The following is a 20,867-nucleotide window of genomic DNA, read 5'->3' on the forward strand; positions in this document are numbered from 1 at the left end:
GGTGTCCTGTCACAGTATCATAATTAAAAGAAAATGTTGTCAGGGAGTCTTGAGAATAAGCTGTTGTAAAGGCAGATTATCATGCACTCCTTTTAGAAAGTAGTTAAAGACGTATATAACTATCTACTATGCATAAAGTTTTGTTTTCAGATATAATAATTACCATGTTCACATCTGCGACCAGAAAATCCATAGCTACAGGAGCAGCGATCATTCCCAACACAGCGACCTCCATTCATACAACTTTGATTACAAACAGCTGAAAAATAGGTACATTGCGATATCATCATGTTGTTATTCAAAATTTATGTTTCAGAAATTTGTTTATAAAAATGACTTAACTTCACCATAACAAGTGTAGCAAAAGGAATCAATTACGAATTTGATACTTTTTTGTTGGGTTCCAGCTTTCTTAATGAAAATTAATGGTATACACCACAGGAGTTTGACGTTCTGTCAATAATATATAGTATACATAAATAAGAAATACCCTTATATACTTAATAACATATTGGGGTATTTTTTATCTATGTATACTATATATTATTGACAAAACGTCAAACTCCTGTAAAGGGGTATTTTTTATTTATATATACTATATATTATTGACAGAACGTCAAAACTCCTGTGGGTATACAAAGGACACCACAATGAATAGATAATATGGTAATGTACGTTCTGAGATTTTTATCATTTTTATTCCTGATCGAATACGAAAACTCAAATTAGCCATTTATGACCTATAAAAGAAAATGAATTATTTTCAATAGATATGGATGAGACCTTTAAAACAATACATTTGTAAGTATTATTTGTGATAGCTGAGCAACAACTTTTTTAAAGTGTGGAAAAAATCACACACTAGTGACAGGGGAATAAGGGCTGGGGGCATTAAGTGATTTGTATTTCCACAGCATTCTATGTTGGAAAGTAGTCAGACATTCCTAGTTTTCTCTACTTTCTAATTTGTTCATGCAAGATTTTTGGTTCAAACATAAATTCAACTAAAACTTTTGACAGATCATCTGCTGGCGCAGTACAAATTGTCAACTATAAATCAAGGCCTAGCAATGCAATACAATGCAGGCTACTGTTGGGAAAAAAAGACCTTTCAAAATGGTACCTGTGTATAATTACAAGATTGAGCCCAGGACAGAATTTTGACCCGGCCACTGAATGGCTGGTTGATTATGAATTTCAAAAGTAAGCTTGTTTTCTGACAGGTAATTATTCCTAGATAACAACGATATGAATCGGGAAATTTTAAATAAGATTGAAATTTAGGTTTAAAATATTAATTTCAATAATGAATAGGTAAAAACTTTTTTATTTCTGGATTTGTTAGTGCAAAATGCACGTTATTTCAAAATAGCTACCTGGTTGGAGTTTGAGCTGAAGGATACAAACTTTTTTTCTATCTAGTGTTATATGAGAAGCAACACTTTAATTGTAGCACACAATAGCTAACAAATATTCAGCTGTTTTAATAATACATTAACAAACATTAACACTGTGATATATGTAAAGTTATTTAGTTGGTTGGTCTCTGTAGTTGGCCATCTTTTCAGTTTTCTTTGCAGTTAATGTGGCAGATTTCGAATTCACCGCGTTTTTTGACCCATTTTTCAAGCAACTGTAAATAGAAATTATATATCGTTAAAGGATATATGATTAAAATGAAGTAATTACTACGATAATCACACATACATGTAATTAGGGACTAGTAAATAGTGATAGGACTAATGTGATATTCAAAGTTGTGTTTAGATCTTGATGGTGTCCCTCCTCAGATTCTATAATCAAGATCAACAGGACGCTTGAATTTGTAAATGGATAATGAGAGTTTTTGAGACGACGACTGTTCAACATATTTCGTTTTCGCGAAATTTTAGTCTGCCATTTGATAAAAAACACAAAAATTCCTAACGAAACACGGACATTTATTATTCGGAAACCCCATAAAACATTTGGTGCTTGATCTGAACGCTTGACAACATTAGGCTTCATTGGTTATCATCTCGGAGAAAATTCCGGCAATCTTCGGAAATCATCGTGTTACAATTCCGGAGATTGCCGGAAATTTCTCTGTTTAGAGAGCCTTAAAGGTTTTACAAACTTGTTCTTGGAAACAAGCATTCTTTATAATATGACTGAAGGCAAGACCTTATAGGGCGAAGCAAGATGTTTCAGTAATCATAATGAAATGTTAAAAGCGCAATTTATGAAAATAACGGGGCCGAATTTTCTGTTTAATTTCTTACTCATATATTCACACTCTATCCTTGTCTCCAAACCCCCATTTGAGAAGGAACCCCATTAAAGAAGGAAGAAATTTTATTTCCATAACAGATATTCCGTTTTTGGCCAGCTGATTATATTGGAAGATGGTCTATCACTTGAACGCTTGCAACTAAAGAGCAAAAGCACGGAGCTTCTGCCTGATGAAGATTGCATTTGTCGGATCATAAAAGCGTTTGAACTGCTTATTCAAATAATGAGCTGACTTCTAAGCATCGCATTTACGCTGATTGGATATTTTACAGTGGGGAAAAATGGCGGCCGCAACCTGAAGCTATCAGTGATTGAACGAAGGGCTGCGCCCTTTTTAGTGAAATATAAAATATATTTACCAGATCTAACTATAAGACATTTTCAAATATAGGCCTATTTATGAAATGTTGCAGACATAAATTGGCTCACTTATAACAAAAACATATAAATACATAGAAATTTGGCAATTCCTCCATTTTTACGATCGGCAGATGTACCGCTGTATGTGCTTAAGGGTTTTTAGATAAACTCTTAAATAGTTGAATATAGAAGAATAACTTTGATATTTTGTAAAAGTTCAGTAATTTTCAGATGGTTTGAGTACAATTTTGGATAGAAAAATAATATTTTAACTTATTTATTAATAAAACAAAACACACTTTCGGTTTTAAATACCACGTAAAATTGCTTATTTGCTATGTATATATGTTTCTGCTAATAATATGCCATGGTTTCACCATTATTCCCACTGACTAATATACATGTATGCGCACAAGTTGGTCAAGTTTTTTTTCGCAAATCGACTCGATCAGCGTTCCTTCTTTTCACCTCATATTGTCATATTGTCCAGACATGCCCTAAGACCGCGGCTTTTTTATTTTATACAATAGATAAAAAGGAAACTCATACCTTATACATGGGTGTCCGTTTGAACTGGAGGAAACAGTGGATGGATCTACGGAATGTGTTTTATGGACAATTGATCTGACGATGGAAAATGACTGTGTAGTTAGTACGTGCCATGCAATAGCTACAGTGGTTATGTAATCAGTGTGTACTGTAACTTCTACGTTTGGTTATGTCTTAATCTTTTCTTTCTGTTTTCCTACTTCTTACTTTCGCTATATCTTTTGTTTTCTACCTCTCTCAATACATTTTCTGATTACAATATAATATTTCATGTGTATGTCGCTTTCACCAATTTTGTTATATAATAGTTGTGGAGAGGGCTTTTATAAGTTGTCATAACTTGTGCCTAATCCGTTTATTATAAGCAATAAAATATGTTTAAAAAAATGGGTGTCCATATTTCGCCGGTTTTTTTTTTTTTTTTTTTAACTTTTTTCCAAGTGTTGATTTTTATTGTTTGTATAAGAGATAAAATTAGCAGACTAAATGAAAAGGTTCCTCATATTCTTACAAAAGTATGAATACTATATTTTTGTATGAATGGGGAACAATACCTCCCGATTTCTGTTTCTGGTACCATTTTCCCGTAAGGGGGGGGGGGGGTATTTCGCCATGTTTGATAAATAAAGAGGATTTAAATGTAGATATAAAAATTACATTTGAATGTATGCCCATGCACTGTCATTTGATTATTAAATATCCATTAATCAAACACTGTGAAATCAGACACACAAAAAAACAACATTTTCAAGTCAATCTCTTTGATACCCCACAGGAAGTTGTCGACTGTCCCAAGAACCGTACCGTAAAAGAGTCTGACTACCGATGTGGGATGAAAATTTTTATTGTTTGAATATTGTTATGAAGATTATCTTTATTTCTTACTGATATTGTGCTGCTCATCTAATGTCACGATTACCAAATTATCACTTGTTATCATAAAAATGGCGAAATATGGACACCCGCTATATACTGTAAACCAGCTAATCTTCACGTGTGATATATTTTCACGAATTTCGTGATCAGGGTAAATTCGCGAAAGTTCATCTCCGTGAATTGGTATTTTCCACAAATAAATTCAATGGTGTTTTCATTCATTTTCGAAGCAGCGAAAATTTATTTCCGCGAAAACTCGTGAAATTTAGTAGCCGCGAAAAAATGGTTTAGTGTAATACTCCTCCTCAAAATCTTCCTCATTTGGGTTTTGTTAAACTGATGGTGGTACAATTGCACACGAGGTAAACTTATGTACTGGTGACAAAACGCCATATCATGGTTTGCTACAATAACTAATGTAAGAGTGCGGGTTTTCAGCTGTGAAAGAAACGCTAGGTGACACCTAATTAACACAACCGACTAAGTCGTAACATGCAAGCCACATGGTGCTGTAATTTAAAATGTGGCGTAATATGTTTGTTTGAAAATATTACGTAGAGTCGTGCTCATTTAACATATGGTTTTACTTGTGCAATAGTAGGGTGTTGGCGTCTGGAACAGATTCTCACCACCCCAAACAAACAGATGGTAAATAATCGTGTGTGACAACCACACAGAACAAGTATTAGAATTACAATCCAATGATAATTGGTTTGTATTACTACATAGTCAGATAAGTCCAAATGACCATTTTGTGCCGTTTCAATGAGGTGGATGTAGCTGCATAACAGAATTTGGCAAAATGTAAGGCAAAATATCAGTGAATATAAAGAACAGATAACAATGAAGGATATATCACATGATTTTCACACGGAATTCCATCATCTTATACTTGTTTGTTTCACTTTCTAAATTAGGAAACATCTTGTCATCAGTAAACGGAAAAACATTCTATATTCTATTTTTCAAGTCCAATAACAACTAGAACCTTTGTTAGATGATCACAGACACGCCATTGTGATGGTTTTGTCCTTTAGGTACTAGTGTTATCACGACTAGCCACTCTGACATAGGATCAATCCATCACTGACCGATTAGAATTCAAGTAGACCCTTAGACATGCATGGGAAATAGGTTTTGGTGATATATATATATAAATATGTTATGTTGGTTCTTTTTAAGGGAAGGCACAAAAGATCAAAGCACAATTTGTTAAACTTTACCTAAACTTTGAGTATTAGTGGAGCGGCTATGGTCGATTTTTTGGCGAAATCGTTCAAAGTTTGAAGAAAGCATGAAACTTTGCATATGGCTGTTTCAGGAAAAAAATTGACCCCAAAAAATCACGGCCCTGTCGGCCGCCATATTAGTTTTCAAAATGGCCGCCAAAAATCACCTTAACGACCCATAACTCGCGTTCTATACCAGCTAGACCCAAACTTTAAACGTCTACACCCATATTATTGATACCTAGGAACATTCGGGTAGTGTTAATCTTCATGTAGAAGGATCACCATTTTGAATTTCAAGATGGCCGCCAACTTTTCGAGCTATATCTTTTTATACAATGCATCTAATTAGCTAGACTGACTTTAAGCAAATATAGAGAGAGTACTTATACTTTTGTAGTGTTTGATACAAAAATAATTTGATTCTTATTTTAATTTTAACATGACCGCCATCTTGAAATCCAAGATGGACTTTTAAATTTAAGTTGTTTCCATATTTTACTCTGTAAGTCATCGAGCAAAAAATCAATCTAACACTCTTAAAATGTTGATATGAATAATATTGGAATAAATTCCTGGATTGTAACTCTACATAAGTAATCGGAGGATCATCTTTCAGGGGCTTTATCGACTCTTCAACTAGAACATATTCAATGTCGCAAGTCAACAGCGATTGACCAAGTCACTGCCCATTTGCAGATAACACCAAAATCATTCTTTTCAAATCCCTCCTCACAGTAAAACTCCTATGGAAATGGCAATTTATCTATAACCACTTCAGAACATCTAGACGCATTTCACCTTATGGTGTCTGAGAACAAATCCACATTTTTTCTCGTGTGTGAGTATGGCTTTCTTCTTCAGGTCATACTGACGTCTGTCATCCCTATTTGCCTTTAACAAAATTGATAATGGCCATGGCATTTTTTCCACTCTTTTTCAAGATGTCTGCCAATTTACTTAGCATTTTCTCAGGACAACCGCTATATGTTTTTAATGAGCTGGTACAACGCACAAGAGTGCCCGGTGGCACAATCAGCAGCTTGCACTATCGGTCCCACTTTTTGTCATAGGCAAGGTTCCGGATGATCAATATCTGACTAAGTAACTTTGCTATCTATGTGGTCCGAATATTGTTAAAAGGCGTACGGTTCTTCTGTTCTCCATCGCTGCAATTTATTTTCGCATGCTGTATGCATATTTTACTGGCGGCGGCTATGTGTTTTAGGTGGATTTATTTTGCATATACTGCACCGCTAACATAGCGCTTTATTTCTGTTCTTAATTCTACACCATTATCTGTCTCACCATCGCCATCTTCATCTCCTGAGATTGGGAGTTCTACGAAGATTCAACTAAATTTTGTAAAGCAAAACCTAGCTAAGAACTAACTCTAAGTCCTTCCTTATGGAAGTTGGAGTCGTTCAGGATTACATCGAACCAATTTCCCAGACATTTTATCTGATTATGAACAATAGCGGGAATATCTTCCCCTGAATCCAGGACTACATCAAATTTCCTGACGGCCGGGCATGGTTACGCAATATGAGTGCGGCATCTCATCCATGAGAGGACGAATCCAAAATGATATCCTTACATTTAGTATTTCTGTCTGCAGGTCTGATATTAAGAATCTGCATCACACAAAGATTCTCTGGGATGACTGCCTAAGTGATTTCGTTTAGATGTCTTTCTGATAATGTCCTTGCTGTGGTCAGAAAAAAGGCGTGATATCATCCATATACATTAAATAGTTTCAGTCATAATAAATCATTTGAAACCTTGAATTGCCTTCTTGCTTTAGCAAAATATATTAGCCGTCATGAATATCTCCATTCTTTTGGCAAATAATATCTTACACTCCATATCTAAAAAAGAGATGATCCTCAATTGATTTTTGTTTACAGTTTGTATCTTTGGGAAATGATAGATGAATTTAATTAGTCTCTATAGTATCTTTTATAAGGTTTTGGCAAATCTTGCATTTGTAGACAGTGTCAGGTATACCAATAGGTTATTATGCTGATGTAGTGAAGATCTCCTTCAGGAAAGGTTATTTCCAAGGTACATGACGATTTCACAGAGCAATATGTAAGTTTTCTCTAATTAAATATGAACTTACATTTTGTGTTAAAAGTATCTGTCAATGCCTCTTTTTAAAGTTAAAGCATTAACACTGAGTTTTTGTATGAGTATTCTTTTCAGAATGACCAATATTGCTGTCATGTAAAATTTGATTCTAGCACTATAATTATCTTTTAGACATGAAAATGGATGTGAAACATGAATGTTTTTTCAAGCTGCTATACATTGAAACAGTTAATAGTCCGATACCTGTCCGAAAGGATGAAATGATTACAAGTTTACTAATAGCCGAAGTGAAAGTCAACCACGGTGTGTTTATAAGGACGACGTCGGGGATCACAAACGACCCGCTTTATTGAAATTAACGTTTGCATTTGATTAATCTATTCAGATTGGTTCAGAGAATAGTGCTAAGTGTAATATTTACAAAAGTTAATACCATTTGAGACTCAAGTTTTTTAAAATAGTGTTTTTAAATAACTATCAGCCGTTTCGGTTAGTTTATGTACCTTTAATCTAATGCTACCGGACATCTTGAATTTCAGATTGGCAGCCATTTTGAATATTAAATTAAAATTGTATTATTTTGTATCAAACGCTAAAAAATAGAAAAAACCTCACTGTATTTGCAGGTATTTATTATTATTATATATAGATATAGGTACATGTAGTTAATTTGGCAGCCATCTTGGAATGCAAAATGGTGGTCTTTCTTCATGAAGTTTAATACTACCAGAATTTTCCTAGGTATAAATAATATCGGTCTAGACGTTTAAAGTTTGGGTCTAGCTGGTATAGAACTTGAGTTGTTCGTCTTTAAGGTGTTTTTGGCGGTCATTTTGAAAACCAATATGGCGGCCGCCAGGGGCCGTGATTTTTAGGGGTCCATTTCATTCCTGTAATCTTATGTCCAAAAGAAGCCATATGCAAAGTTTCAATATCAATAATTTATGTGTAGATGCTCCACCGCCGACAGAGCATAAATGATATTCATCATTTGAACAATAATTAGTGTTTAATCGTGTATTCATAACTCTAATTAACACAAAAAAACAATATAAAATAATTTATTTTGCCTTTGGGTCATGCGCAATCAGTACTTCATTCCATATAGAATATAGTGTCACGGAATTTTTACGGGATGCAATTAACTATTTTTTATATTTTTAACTTGAAGTAAAAGTAGAAGCTCAAACTTTTCAATGGTGGTAATGGTGTAAAGTAAGTAACTTTTGTAACTGGAGAAAAATGTTAAATCGTCTGCTGCTGTTTTTGATAGTGAAAAAAAAACATTTGTCAGCGGTGGAGCATCTTTAAGAATGTTAACTTGTTTTTTGCTCGATCACTTACAGAGTGAAACAACTTTGATTTAAACGGCCATCTTGGATATCAAAATGGCGGTCATTTTGAAATTAAAATAAGAATTACACTATTCATGTAACAAACACTCTCATTGTATTTGCAGGTGGTTATTTGCTTAAAGTCAGATATACAGATATAGCTCGCAAAGTTGGCGGCTATCTTGAAATACAAAATGGCGTCTTTCTACTTTAAGTTTAACACTACCAGAATGTTCTAAGTTATCAATAATATGGATGTAGACGTTTAAAGTATGGGTCTAGCTGTTATAGAACGTGAGATATAGGTCGCAGAAGGTGGTTTCTGGCGACCATTTTGAAAACCAATATGGCGGCCAATAGAGGCCGTGATTTTTTGGGATCCATTTTTTTCCTGAAACCTTATGTCCTATAGAAGCCATATGCAAGTTTCATGCTTTCTTCAAACTTTGAACGATTTACATGCTTAGCCGCTCCACTATATAAGCTTAACTTGTTTAAGGTAAACTCATGGCGGTTGTTCCAAATACCACAGCCTCCCAAATAATGTAAAACAGAAGAGGCCATTCTAAATGACACCTGCCAATCATTCCATTATCGATTATTCACCAAAGGATTAAATCGGATGATCAGATGATCGGGCTAACGGCATTACGTATTGTTTGAGGTACTTCGTTACTAGTAGTTGTGAACTTACAACGTAGCGTTTAAGATGACGAATGCACATAACTTGAAAACATTTGCGTAAAGTCGAGAAAAAAACCCAGACAGTCATTAATAAGGTTAATTTTGAATTATGAAACTTTTTGATGAAGGTGAATAGTTATATCAAACGCTTACTTTCATTGTTCATTTGTACTGTCTAAGCTGTAAAACGCCATCCACGTTGCTGTAACTTAAGTTCAGTTTGACAGGAAATTAACTTATTGTCATTCGGACAAAGACATTAATCAATGTTACTAACGTTTTGTTCGACAGGAAGGAGAAATGTTGCCGGTCAGATAGAAACATTTGTTGATATTTACGTATGGTTCGACAGGAAGGAGAAATATTGCCGGTCGGACAGAGACATTCGTTGTTACTTACGTTTGGTTCGACAGGATGGAGAAATATTGCCGGTCGGACAGAGACATTCGTTGTTACTTACGTTTGGTTCGACAGGAAGGAGAGATGTTGCCGGTCAGACAGTGACATTGGTTGTTACTTACGTTTGGTTCGACAGGAAGGAGAAATGTTGCCGGTCGGACAAAGACATTCGTTGGGACGCATGCAGATCCCTCCATCACAATTCCGTACACAGATAGCTACAACCAAAACGAAGTTACATTTTATGAAGATATATTTGTAAGCTGTTTCACCACATTCCAAACATAAAAATCCTTAATTGTTCTAGAAACTTGTATATAATGACCCCCTGTGAGGAAGGCTCTGGGTTCTGTCCCCTGGCCGAGACACACCTAAGTCTAGTGGTAAAAAAGTGGTAGTTTCTGCTCCTGCTTGGCGTTCAGCAGACAAGGAGTGGGACGACTGGTTCGCCCGTTGTCAGTATAATGTGACTGGGTGGGATGTGTTCCTTGGTGTCTTCGGCGGCATACATCAGTGTTTTAGCACTATAAAAAGGGCAATAGTTCCACTATACAAGAAGACACATCACGAACATACCGCAGTCCCCCAAAACACGCACCTCACACTTACACACGCTACACACTGCATACACTGGAGGCCGTCCTTACATGACCATGGCTGTTAATAGGACGTTAAAAATAATCAATCAATCAAACAAACAAACAAACAAACAAACAAACAGTATACAATGATGCTTTGTACATGAAGTAAATAAGCTGATGACACCACAAACGGTGTCGGAATCTTACATTTTACATTTGTTGTTGTTCATGTTCTTCATAGCAACTTGATAGAATTACTGTATAAAGGGATACGTACGTATGACACACCGGAAGCTGTTGGCGGGTCTCGTCCAGCCTCTGCAGCAATACTGCCTGGTAGAGCCACACACATTCCGTCTGAAAACATATTGTTATTGTCACTAAACTGTTTTAAACAAATAAAGTATAACAAAATAATGGCAAAGACAAGATATCTAACTTATTCAAAATAATCAAGTTTAGTCCGATCAGATATTATGTGTTCCTCTGTGGAGGGAATCATCTAGAATTTTCTCCTTTAGAATTATTGTCTCTCGAGCTTCGTTCACGAGAAAATAAATCTTTCCAGGGTGACAATTCCAGATTATTCCGACACATAGGGGCATGTATATTATATCTGAACATAAACAAATTATCAATATGTTTATAAAAGGTTGTTTAACATAGCCGATAATTTAAAATAAGATAAAGTTTGTGACGTACTGATGTTAAAATCGAAATATGATAACTAAAGGAATCGAGATATGTTTTATTTGGTTTGTTTGTTTGATCAAATTAATGTCCTCTTAACAGCCTGTGACATATAGTATTGGATGAGAGATACAGATGAGGGCCGTTATAAAGGCCTTCAGATCTATACCAATTTTATCTACTTATATAATATAACATTATATCATAGTATTTCATAGGGAAACTACTATCTTATACCAAAGGTATTTTTATCGTTACGTAACACTTGATTTTCTTCACAGATTCAAAAATTGTGCCGGAAAAATCTGATAGTCTACAACGTAAAAGTGAGGTGTTATTACTTTGATGTAAATGTCGAGTCGAACAACGTCTGTATATCAGTTTCAAGTGTGATGTTAGAAGAAAAAAATGTTTGCTGAGTACGCATTGACATGGTGTCAGCAGAACTTATGAATGGTAGTTATGATAACAGTTTATTTGGTACAGACCATTCAGATTATGTTAACGTGTGTAAATCACTTTCAACTATAAAATTAGAACAAGCTTTGCATTGAATATGCATTGGCTAGGCGGCAGCAAAATAAAGCAATTGGTGTCACGATAAAAGTAAATTGGGCACTCACGATTCTGACTGCCTTGTTCAAGTGACAACGTACGGACAATATAAAGAATTTTGCTTGCTCATTATTTAAGTTTTATGTTTTTGCACCAATAAATATCGGACGGGTTGAAATTTATATTGTGAAATACATAAAACCCAGTAAGTCATCGCCGATTTCCAATAACAGACTAAAACTTTTAATTTTCAAAAATATGGAAGATCCAATAAAGTTCTTTGAAAGTGCAAAGGTGGTAAAGGAATGATGTACCTAACCCTTAAACACTTTAATACCAATCAGGATAACCCTGTAAACAAGGTCTCCATTACAAATTAAGTCCAAGCATTCATATTGCTTTTCATTAATCGAAACACTTAAGGGTGAATTTGGAGACGTGGGTTGTGCATTGATTATTACTCGCACTCTGGTTGGTCGAAAACGGCAATATATTTTTGTATTGGATAGCTACCGGCGTAAAATTATTTTGATGACGTCATGATTGAGTCAAACATGTCTTACAGGTAATTAGTTCGCGAAGATAATATAATCATGAAGTTAACAATTATGTAAGAGAGTCTGTCATTATAGCATTTGATTGAAAAGTTAGAATGTCACTTTCAAGATCACAACACAGTTGGTAGTTGATTGAAAATCTTTCAGACTCATATTAGTGCTTTTTTAAACAAGAAAACAGTGTTAGACTACCAGTAAAAGAGGTTAAAAACGCCATCGGTGGGGTAAACTTGGACCATCTGTCACCATTGTATGAAATATTAAAAGGCTACTAATTTGGAATCTGATCTTTTCTCTTCGCACCAACTGAATTATTCCTTCCTTGACACCGCCTCACGGATAGCATTGACTGGAGTGTTCGTTCTTGTGAGGAAGATTGGGGTTTGTTAACGTCTTATATACAGCTAGGGTCATTTAAATACGACCCATGTATGTAATGTGCTGTGTGTGTGAATGCATGTTTGTTTTGGGAGGCTGAAATATATTCGTGTTGTTTCTCATTGTAATTTGGAACATGATCGCACGGCCAGGTGTGAGGAGGTGTAACGAGAGATACAAGGAAATATAAAGTCAATAAGATGGGGCTAATAAGTACAGTTCTAACGGCCTAACTGCAGGACAGGGAAGATTAGGGTTAAGTCTCCTAGCCAAGACACACTTTAGTCAACACAAATCACAATTTCTCCCCCTTAATGTTCTGCAAATACAGTGTGGGGCAACTGCTGGCTTGTTTCAAGTATAATGAGACCGGCGGCTGCGGTCACATTGTTTATTTTTAGGATCTGTGGTAACATGGCTGCAGCGGTCACAATGTTTATTTTAGGGTCTTTGACAACATGGTTGCGGTCATATTGTTTATTTTAGGGTCTTTGACAACATGGTTGCAGTCACAATGTTTATTTTAGGGTCTTTGACAACATGGTTGCAGTCACAATGTTTATTTTAGGGTCTGTGGTAACATGGCTGCGGTCACAATGTTTATTTTAGGGTCTTTGACAACATGGTTGCGGTCACATTGTTTATTTTAGGGTCTTTGACAACATGGTTGCAGTCACAATGTTTATTTTAGGGTCTTTTACAACATGGTTGCGGTCACATTGTTTATTTTAGGGTCTTTGACAACATGGTTGCAGTCACAATGTTTATTTTAGGGTCTTTGACAACATGGTTGCGGTCACATTGTTTATTTTAGGGTCTTTGACAACATGGTTGCGGTCACATTGTTTATTTTAGGGTCTTTGACAACATGGTTGCGGTCATATTGTTTATTTTAGGGTCTTTGACAACATGGTTGCAGTCACAATGTTTATTTTAGGGTCTTTGACAACATGGCTGCAGTCACAATGTTTATTTTAGGGTCTGTGGTAACATGGCTGCGGTCACAATGTTTATTTTAGGGTCTTTGACAACATGGTTGCGGTCACATTGTTTATTTTAGGGTCTTTGACAACATGGTTGCAGTCACAATGTTTATTTTAGGGTCTTTGACAACATGGTTGCGGTCACATTGTTTATTTTAGGGTCTTTGACAACATGGCTGCGGTCACAATGTTTATTTTAGGGTCTTTGACAACATGGTTGCGGTCACATTGTTTATTTTAGGGTCTTTGACAACATGGTTGCAGTCACAATGTTTATTTTAGGGTCTTTTACAACATGGTTGCGGTCACATTGTTTATTTTAGGGTCTTTGACAACATAGCTGCAGTCACAATGTTTATTTTAGGGTCGTTTAGAACATGGTTGCGGTCATATTGTTTATTTTAGGGTCTTTGACAACATGGTTGCAGTCACAATGTTTATTTTAGGGTCTTTGACAACATGGCTGCAGTCACAATGTTTATTTTAGGGTCTGTGGTAACATGGCTGCGGTCACAATGTTTATTTTAGGGTCTTTGACAACATGGTTGCGGTCACATTGTTTATTTTAGGGTCTTTGACAACATGGTTTGCAGTCACAATGTTTATTTTAGGGTCTTTTACAACATGGTTGCGGTCACATTGTTTATTTTAGGGTCTTTGACAACATGGCTGCAGTCACAATGTTTATTTTAGGGTCGTTTACAACATGGCTGCGGTCACATAGTATATTTTAGGGTCTTTGACAACATGGCTGCGGTCACATTGTTTATTTTAGGGTCTTTGACAACATGGCTGTGGTCACATTGTTTATTTTAGGGTCTTTTACAACATGGCTGCAGTCATATTGTTTATTTTAGGGTCTTTGACAACATGGTTGCAGTCACAATGTTTATTTTAGGGTCTTTTACAACATGGTTGCGGTCACATTGTTTATTTTAGGGTCTTTGACAACATGGCTGCAGTCACAATGTTTATTTTAGGGTCGTTTAGAACATGGTTGCGGTCATATTGTTTATTTTAGGGTCTTTGACAACATGGTTGCAGTCACAATGTTTATTTTAGGGTCTTTGACAACATGGCTGCAGTCACAATGTTTATTTTAGGGTCTGTGGTAACATGGCTGCGGTCACAATGTTTATTTTAGGGTCTTTGACAACATGGTTGCGGTCACATTGTTTATTTTAGGGTCTTTGACAACATGGTTGCAGTCACAATGTTTATTTTAGGGTCTTTTACAACATGGTTGCGGTCACATTGTTTATTTTAGGGTCTTTGACAACATGGCTGCAGTCACAATGTTTATTTTAGGGTCGTTTACAACATGGCTGCGGTCACATAGTATATTTTAGGGTATTTGACAACATGGCTGCGGTCACAATGTTTATTTTAGGGTCTTTGACAACATGGCTGTGGTCACATTGTTTATTTTAGGGTCTTTTACAACATGGCTGCAGTCATATTGTTTATTTTAGGGTCTTTTACAACATGGTTGCAGTCACAATGTTTATTTTAGGGTCTTTGACAACATGGTTGCGGTCATATTGTTTATTTTAGGGTCTTTGACAACATGGCTGCGGTCATATCGTTTATTTTAGGGTCTTTGACAACATGGTTGCAGTCACATTGTTTATTTTAGGGTCTTTGACAACATGGTTGCGGTCATATTGTTTATTTTAGGGTCTTTGACAACATGGTTGCGGTCATATTGTTTATTTTAGGGTCTTTGACAACATGGTTGCAGTCACAATGTTTATTTTAGGGTCTTTGACAACATGGTTGCAGTCACATTGTTTATTTTAGGGTCTTTGACAAAATGGTTGCAGTCACATTGTTTATTTTAGGGTCTTTGACAACATGGTTGCAGTCACATTATTTATTTTAGGGTCTTTGACAACATGGTTGCGGTCATATTGTTTATTTTAGGGTCTTTGACAACATGGTTGCAGTCACAATGTTTATTTTAGGGTCTTTGACAACATGGTTGCGGTCATATTGTTTATTTTAGGGTCTTTGAGAACATGGCTGCGGTCACATTGTATATTTTATGGGTCTTTGACAACATGGCTGCGGTCATATTGTTTATTTTAGGGTCTTTGACAACATGGTTTATTTTAGGGTCTTTTGACAACATGGTTGCAGTCACATTGTTTATTTTAGGGTCTTTGACAACATGGTTGCGGTCACATTGTTTATTTTAGGGTCTTTTACAACATGGTTGCGGTCACATTGTTTATTTTAGGGTATTTTACAACATGGTTGCGGTCATATTGTTTATTTTAGGGTCTTTGACAACATGGCTGCGGTCACATTGTTTATTTTAGGGTCTTTTACAACATGGTTGCAGTCACATTGTTTATTTTAGGGCCTTTGACAACATGGTTGCAGTCACAATGTTTATTTTAGGGTCTTTTACAACATGGCTGCGGTCACATTGTATATTTTAGGGTCTTTGACAACATGGTTGCGGTCACATTGTATATTTTAGGGTCTTTGACAACATGGCTGCGATAGCAATGTTTATTTTAGGGTCTTTGACAACATGGCTGCGGTCACATTGTTTATTTTAGGGTCTTTGACAACATGGCTGCGGTAGCATTGTTTATTTTAGGGTCTTTGACAATATGGTTGCAGTCACATTGTATATTTTATGGGTCTTTGACAACATGGCTGCGGTCACATTGTATATTTTAGGGTCTTTGACAACATGGCTGCGATAGCAATGTTTATTTTAGGGTCTTTGACAACATGGTTGCAGTCACATTGTTTATTTTAGGGTCTTTGACAACATGGCTGCGGTCACATTGTATATTTAAGGGTCTTTGACAACATGGCTGCGGTCACATTGTATATTTTAGGGTCTTTGACAACATGGCTGCGGTCACATTGTTTATTTAAGGGTCTTTGACAACATGGCTGCGGTCACATTGTATATTTTAGGGTCTTTGACAACATGGCTGCGGTCACATTGTATATTTTAGGGTCTTTGACAACATGGCTGCGGTCACATTGTTTATTTTAGGGTCTTTGACAACATGACTTCGGTCACAATGTTTATTTTAGGGTCTTTGACAACATGACTTCGGTCACAATGTTTATTTTAGGGTCTTTGACAACATGGCTGCGGTCACAATGTTTATTTTAGGGTCTTTTACAATCTACAAAACGACAATCACCACTCAGGATGCATAAACTTAGCTGCCGGTGAGTATCACCACTAAGAAGGTATGAACTTAGCTGCCAGTGAGTATCACCACTAAGAAGGTATGAACTTAGCTGCCGGTGAGAATCACCACTAAGAAGGTATGAACTTAGCTGCCTGTGAGTATCACCACTAAGAAGGTAAGAACTTAGCTGCCTGTGAGTATCACCACTAAGAAGGTATGAACTTAGCTGCCGGTGAGTATCACCACTAAGAAGGTATGAACTTAGCCGCCGGTGAGAATCACCACTAAGAAGGTATGAACTTAGCTGCCGGTGAGTATCACCACTAAGAAGGTATGAACTTAGCTGCCGGTGAGAATCACCACTAAGAAGGTATGAACTTAGCTGCCGGTGAGAATCACCACTAAGAAGGTATGAACTTAGCTGCCGGTGAGAATCACCACTAAGAAGGTATGAACTTAGCTGCCGGTGAGTATCACCACTAAGAAGGTATAAGCTTAGCTGCCGGTGAGAATCACCACTAAGAATGTATGAACTTAGCTGCCGGTGAGAATCACCACTAAGAAGGTATGAACTTAGCTGCCGGTGAGAATCACCACTAAGGAGGCATAAACTTAGCTGCCGGTGAGAATCACCACTAAGAAAGTTTGAACTTAGCTGCCGGTGAGAATCACCACTAAGAAGGTATGAACTTAGCTGCCGGTGAGAATCTGCCGGTGAGAATCACCACTAAGAAGGTATGAACTTAGCCGCCGGTGAGTATCACCACTAAGAAGGTATAAGCTTAGCTGCCGGTGAGAATCACCACTAAGAAGGTATGAACTTAGCTGCCGGTGAGAATCACCACTAAGAAGGTATGAACTTAGCTGCCGGTGAGAATCACCACTAAGAAGGTATGAACTTAGCTGCCGGTGAGAATCACCACTAAGAAAGTATGAACTTAGCTGCCGGTGAGAATCACCACTAAGAAGGTATGAACTTGAGCTGCCGGTGAGAATCACCACTAAGAAGGTATGAACTTAGCCGCCGGTGAGTATCACCACTAAGAAGGTATGAACTTAGCTGCCGGTGTGTATCACCACTCAGAAGGTATGAACTTAGCTGTCGGTGAATATTACCACTAAGAAGGTATGAATTTTGGTGCCGGTGAGTATTACGTTTACCATAGTCTCCCACTAAGGGGTGTAATTGTTCGTGACATGCTTTAATATGCTAGTATTGATGCCTTGTATGATACAGGTAAATCACTAACTGGATGCTTAAGGAATGTTTGGCACAATTTCCTGATGTAATGCTCATTCAGCAATTCACTTTTGTTGTGTTAAGCCGGAAAGAATGTGGACGTTTTAATGTGAATTTAATCCAAGCAGTGAACGTTTTTACAGTCCACCATTATTGTTGTTCCAAACAAAATTACGAATTGATCCGACTTCAAACAGACGTGTTTTATGTGTAAGAAAGTAAACATTCTGATAATGTTGTATATTTGGCAGGATATATAAATACTCTGTCAGGCATCTTCACCAGGTGTAAAGGTCCTGTGACTTTATAGACTCAGTGACTGAATTGGGGAAATAAATGGCACACTCATCAAAGAGAGGATTCCGAGACTCCCTGCAGGAACCATGAATGGGTCGACATTAAAATATACACAATGCTGACAAGGTGAACGATACTCAAGCTTTAGGAGTCAGTGACATTCATTTTGAGGTATGCCAATAAAACGTTTCTTTAGGTGTTCGATTTAACTTTAACATATATATGAGATACTAGTAGCGAAGACTCAAGACTCAAATGGGACGTTGAATTTATGAAATGCTAAAATGCAAACTATCCAACGTTTCTTGTAATTAGACAACTTTTATGGTAGGTAAATTTCAATGACCTTATTGGCATTTCACTCACATTCTCAAAGAAATACAGGAACTTTTGCTGGTTGGTCTGTAAACATCCTTAAATATAACAATGACTACGACCAAACTTCAACCTCAAAATGGATAAAAACGACTGGGCAACACACACAGAGGATATGCATACACTAAATGATGGAGAAATCTAGCGCTTCAGAATAGTAATAGTTTCAGTAGATCACTATTCAATAGACAAAATCATAGTTTTTTAGCCACAAACACAATGACAACCCAACTGGTTTATTATGACTGACCGATCAATCTGCCAAATCTAGGACACTCCTTACCGGGTAGTAGATAAGCATGCTGCTATAGTCATGTTCTGAAACAATAGTCTCTATCTAGTCAAATGATTAAATAAACTAAGAATGTGAATCAATAGAATGAACAGAATATGCATTAAAAAATATCTTAGAGAATGAACGGCTGCAAGCAGTTCATGATGACAAGTCTTTAGCGTGCTTCAAGTTTTCGTAAAGATAACCAACAAACAAAACAAATCTGCATTCATTTTACTTCATTAGAAGTATGTTATTGTGTGTGTTTATAAGCAGAAATTGTTATTGTACAAATTTAACTTGCCAGCAATTGCTAACAATACATAGTAACATTCCCCAGACCATTGTCTAGTGCCAGGCATTTGATAAAAGGAAATTAGAACCATGTTAACAACACTTGGTTTATCATAATCTTTATGATATAAGGCGTATATAAAAAAATTGGAATAATGTGAACAATGCTCCGCCTTGCTAACACAATCATGACCTTTATTATATCTGACGTCTTGAAGAGTTCCAGATTTACAAAGACACACAAAGCAAAAGACAAGAGTTCCAGATTTACAAAGACACACAAAGCAAAAGACAAGAGTTCCAGATTTACAAAGACACACAAAGCAAAAGACAAGAGTTCCAGATTTACAAAGACACACAAAGCAAATACAAGAGTTCCAGATTTACAAAGACACACAAAGCAAACGACAAGAGTTCCAGAATTACAAAGACACACAAAGCAAAAGACAAGAGTTCCAGATTTACAAAGACACACAAAGCAAAAGACAAGAGTTCCAGATTTACAAAGACACACAAAGCAAAAGACAAGAGTTCCAGATTTACAAAGACACACAAAGCAAAAGACAAGAGTTCCAGATTTACAAAGACACACAAAGCAAAAGACAAGAGTTCCAGATTTACAAAGACACACAAAGCAAAAGACAAGAATTCCAGATTTACAAAGACACACAAAGCAAAAGACAAGAGTTCCAGATTTACAAAGACACACAAAGCAAAAGACAAGAGTTCCAGAATTACAAAGACACACAAAGCAAAAGACAAGAGTTCCAGAATTACAAAGACACACAAAGCAAAAGACAAGAGTTCAGAATTACAAAGATACACAAAGCAAAAGACAAGAATTTTAGATTAAAAGAACACAAAGCAAAAGACACACAAAGCAAAATACAAGAGTTCCAGATTTACAAAGACACACAAAGCAAAAGACAAGAGTTCCAGATTTACAAAGACACACAAAGCAAAAGACAAGAGTTCCAGAATTACAAAGACACACAAAGCAAAAGACAAGAGTTTCAGAATTACAAAGATACACAAAGCAAAAGACAAGAATTTTAGATTAAGAAAGACACACAAAGCAAAATACAAGAGTTCCAGATTTACAAGACACACAAAGCAAAAGACAAGAGTTCCAGATTTACAAAGACACACAAAGCAAAAGACAAGAGTTCCAGAATTACAAAGACACACAAAGCAAAAGACAAGAGTTTCAGAATTACAAAGACACACAAAGCAAAAGACAAGAGTTCCAGATTTACAAAGACACACAAAGCAAAAGACAAGAGTTCCAGATTTACAAAGACACACAAAGCAAAAGACAAGAGTTCCAGAATTACAAAGACACACAAAGCAAAAGACAAGAGTTCCAGATTTACAAAGACACACAAAGCAAAAGACAAGAGTTCCAGAATTACAAAGACACACAAAGCAAAAGACAAGAGTTCCAGAATTACAAAGACACACAAAGCAAAAGACAAGAGTTTCAGAATTACAAAGATACACAAAGCAAAAGACAAGAGTTCCAGATTTACAAAGACACACAAAGCAAAAGACAAGAGTTCCAGATTTACAAAGACACACAAAGCAAAAGACAAGAGTTCCAGAATTACAAAGACACACAAAGCAAAAGACAAGAGTTCCAGATTTACAAAGACACACAAAGCAAAAGACAAGAGTTCCAGATTTACA

The 20,867-nt window shown here is 36.3% G+C and overlaps 1 protein-coding gene across 1 annotated transcript in view; it reads right to left on the bottom strand.

Annotated features, from left to right (window-relative positions):
- The window catches only part of LOC138334048 (fibrillin-2-like), a 36,286-nt gene that overhangs the window by 4,902 nt on the left and 10,517 nt on the right, over positions 1-20,867 (bottom strand). The window contains exons 2-4 of the mRNA XM_069282764.1: positions 10,652-10,731; positions 9,916-10,011; positions 164-259 (exon numbers count right to left, since the gene is read on the bottom strand). Of these exons, the coding sequence (XP_069138865.1) occupies positions 164-259; positions 9,916-10,011; positions 10,652-10,731 (272 nt within the window). The remainder of the gene's footprint in view (positions 1-163; positions 260-9,915; positions 10,012-10,651; positions 10,732-20,867) is intronic.

The sequence above is a fragment of the Argopecten irradians genome, chromosome 10 (assembly GCF_041381155.1).
Source record: "Argopecten irradians isolate NY chromosome 10, Ai_NY, whole genome shotgun sequence".
NCBI classification, from domain to species: Eukaryota; Metazoa; Mollusca; class Bivalvia; order Pectinida; family Pectinidae; genus Argopecten; species Argopecten irradians.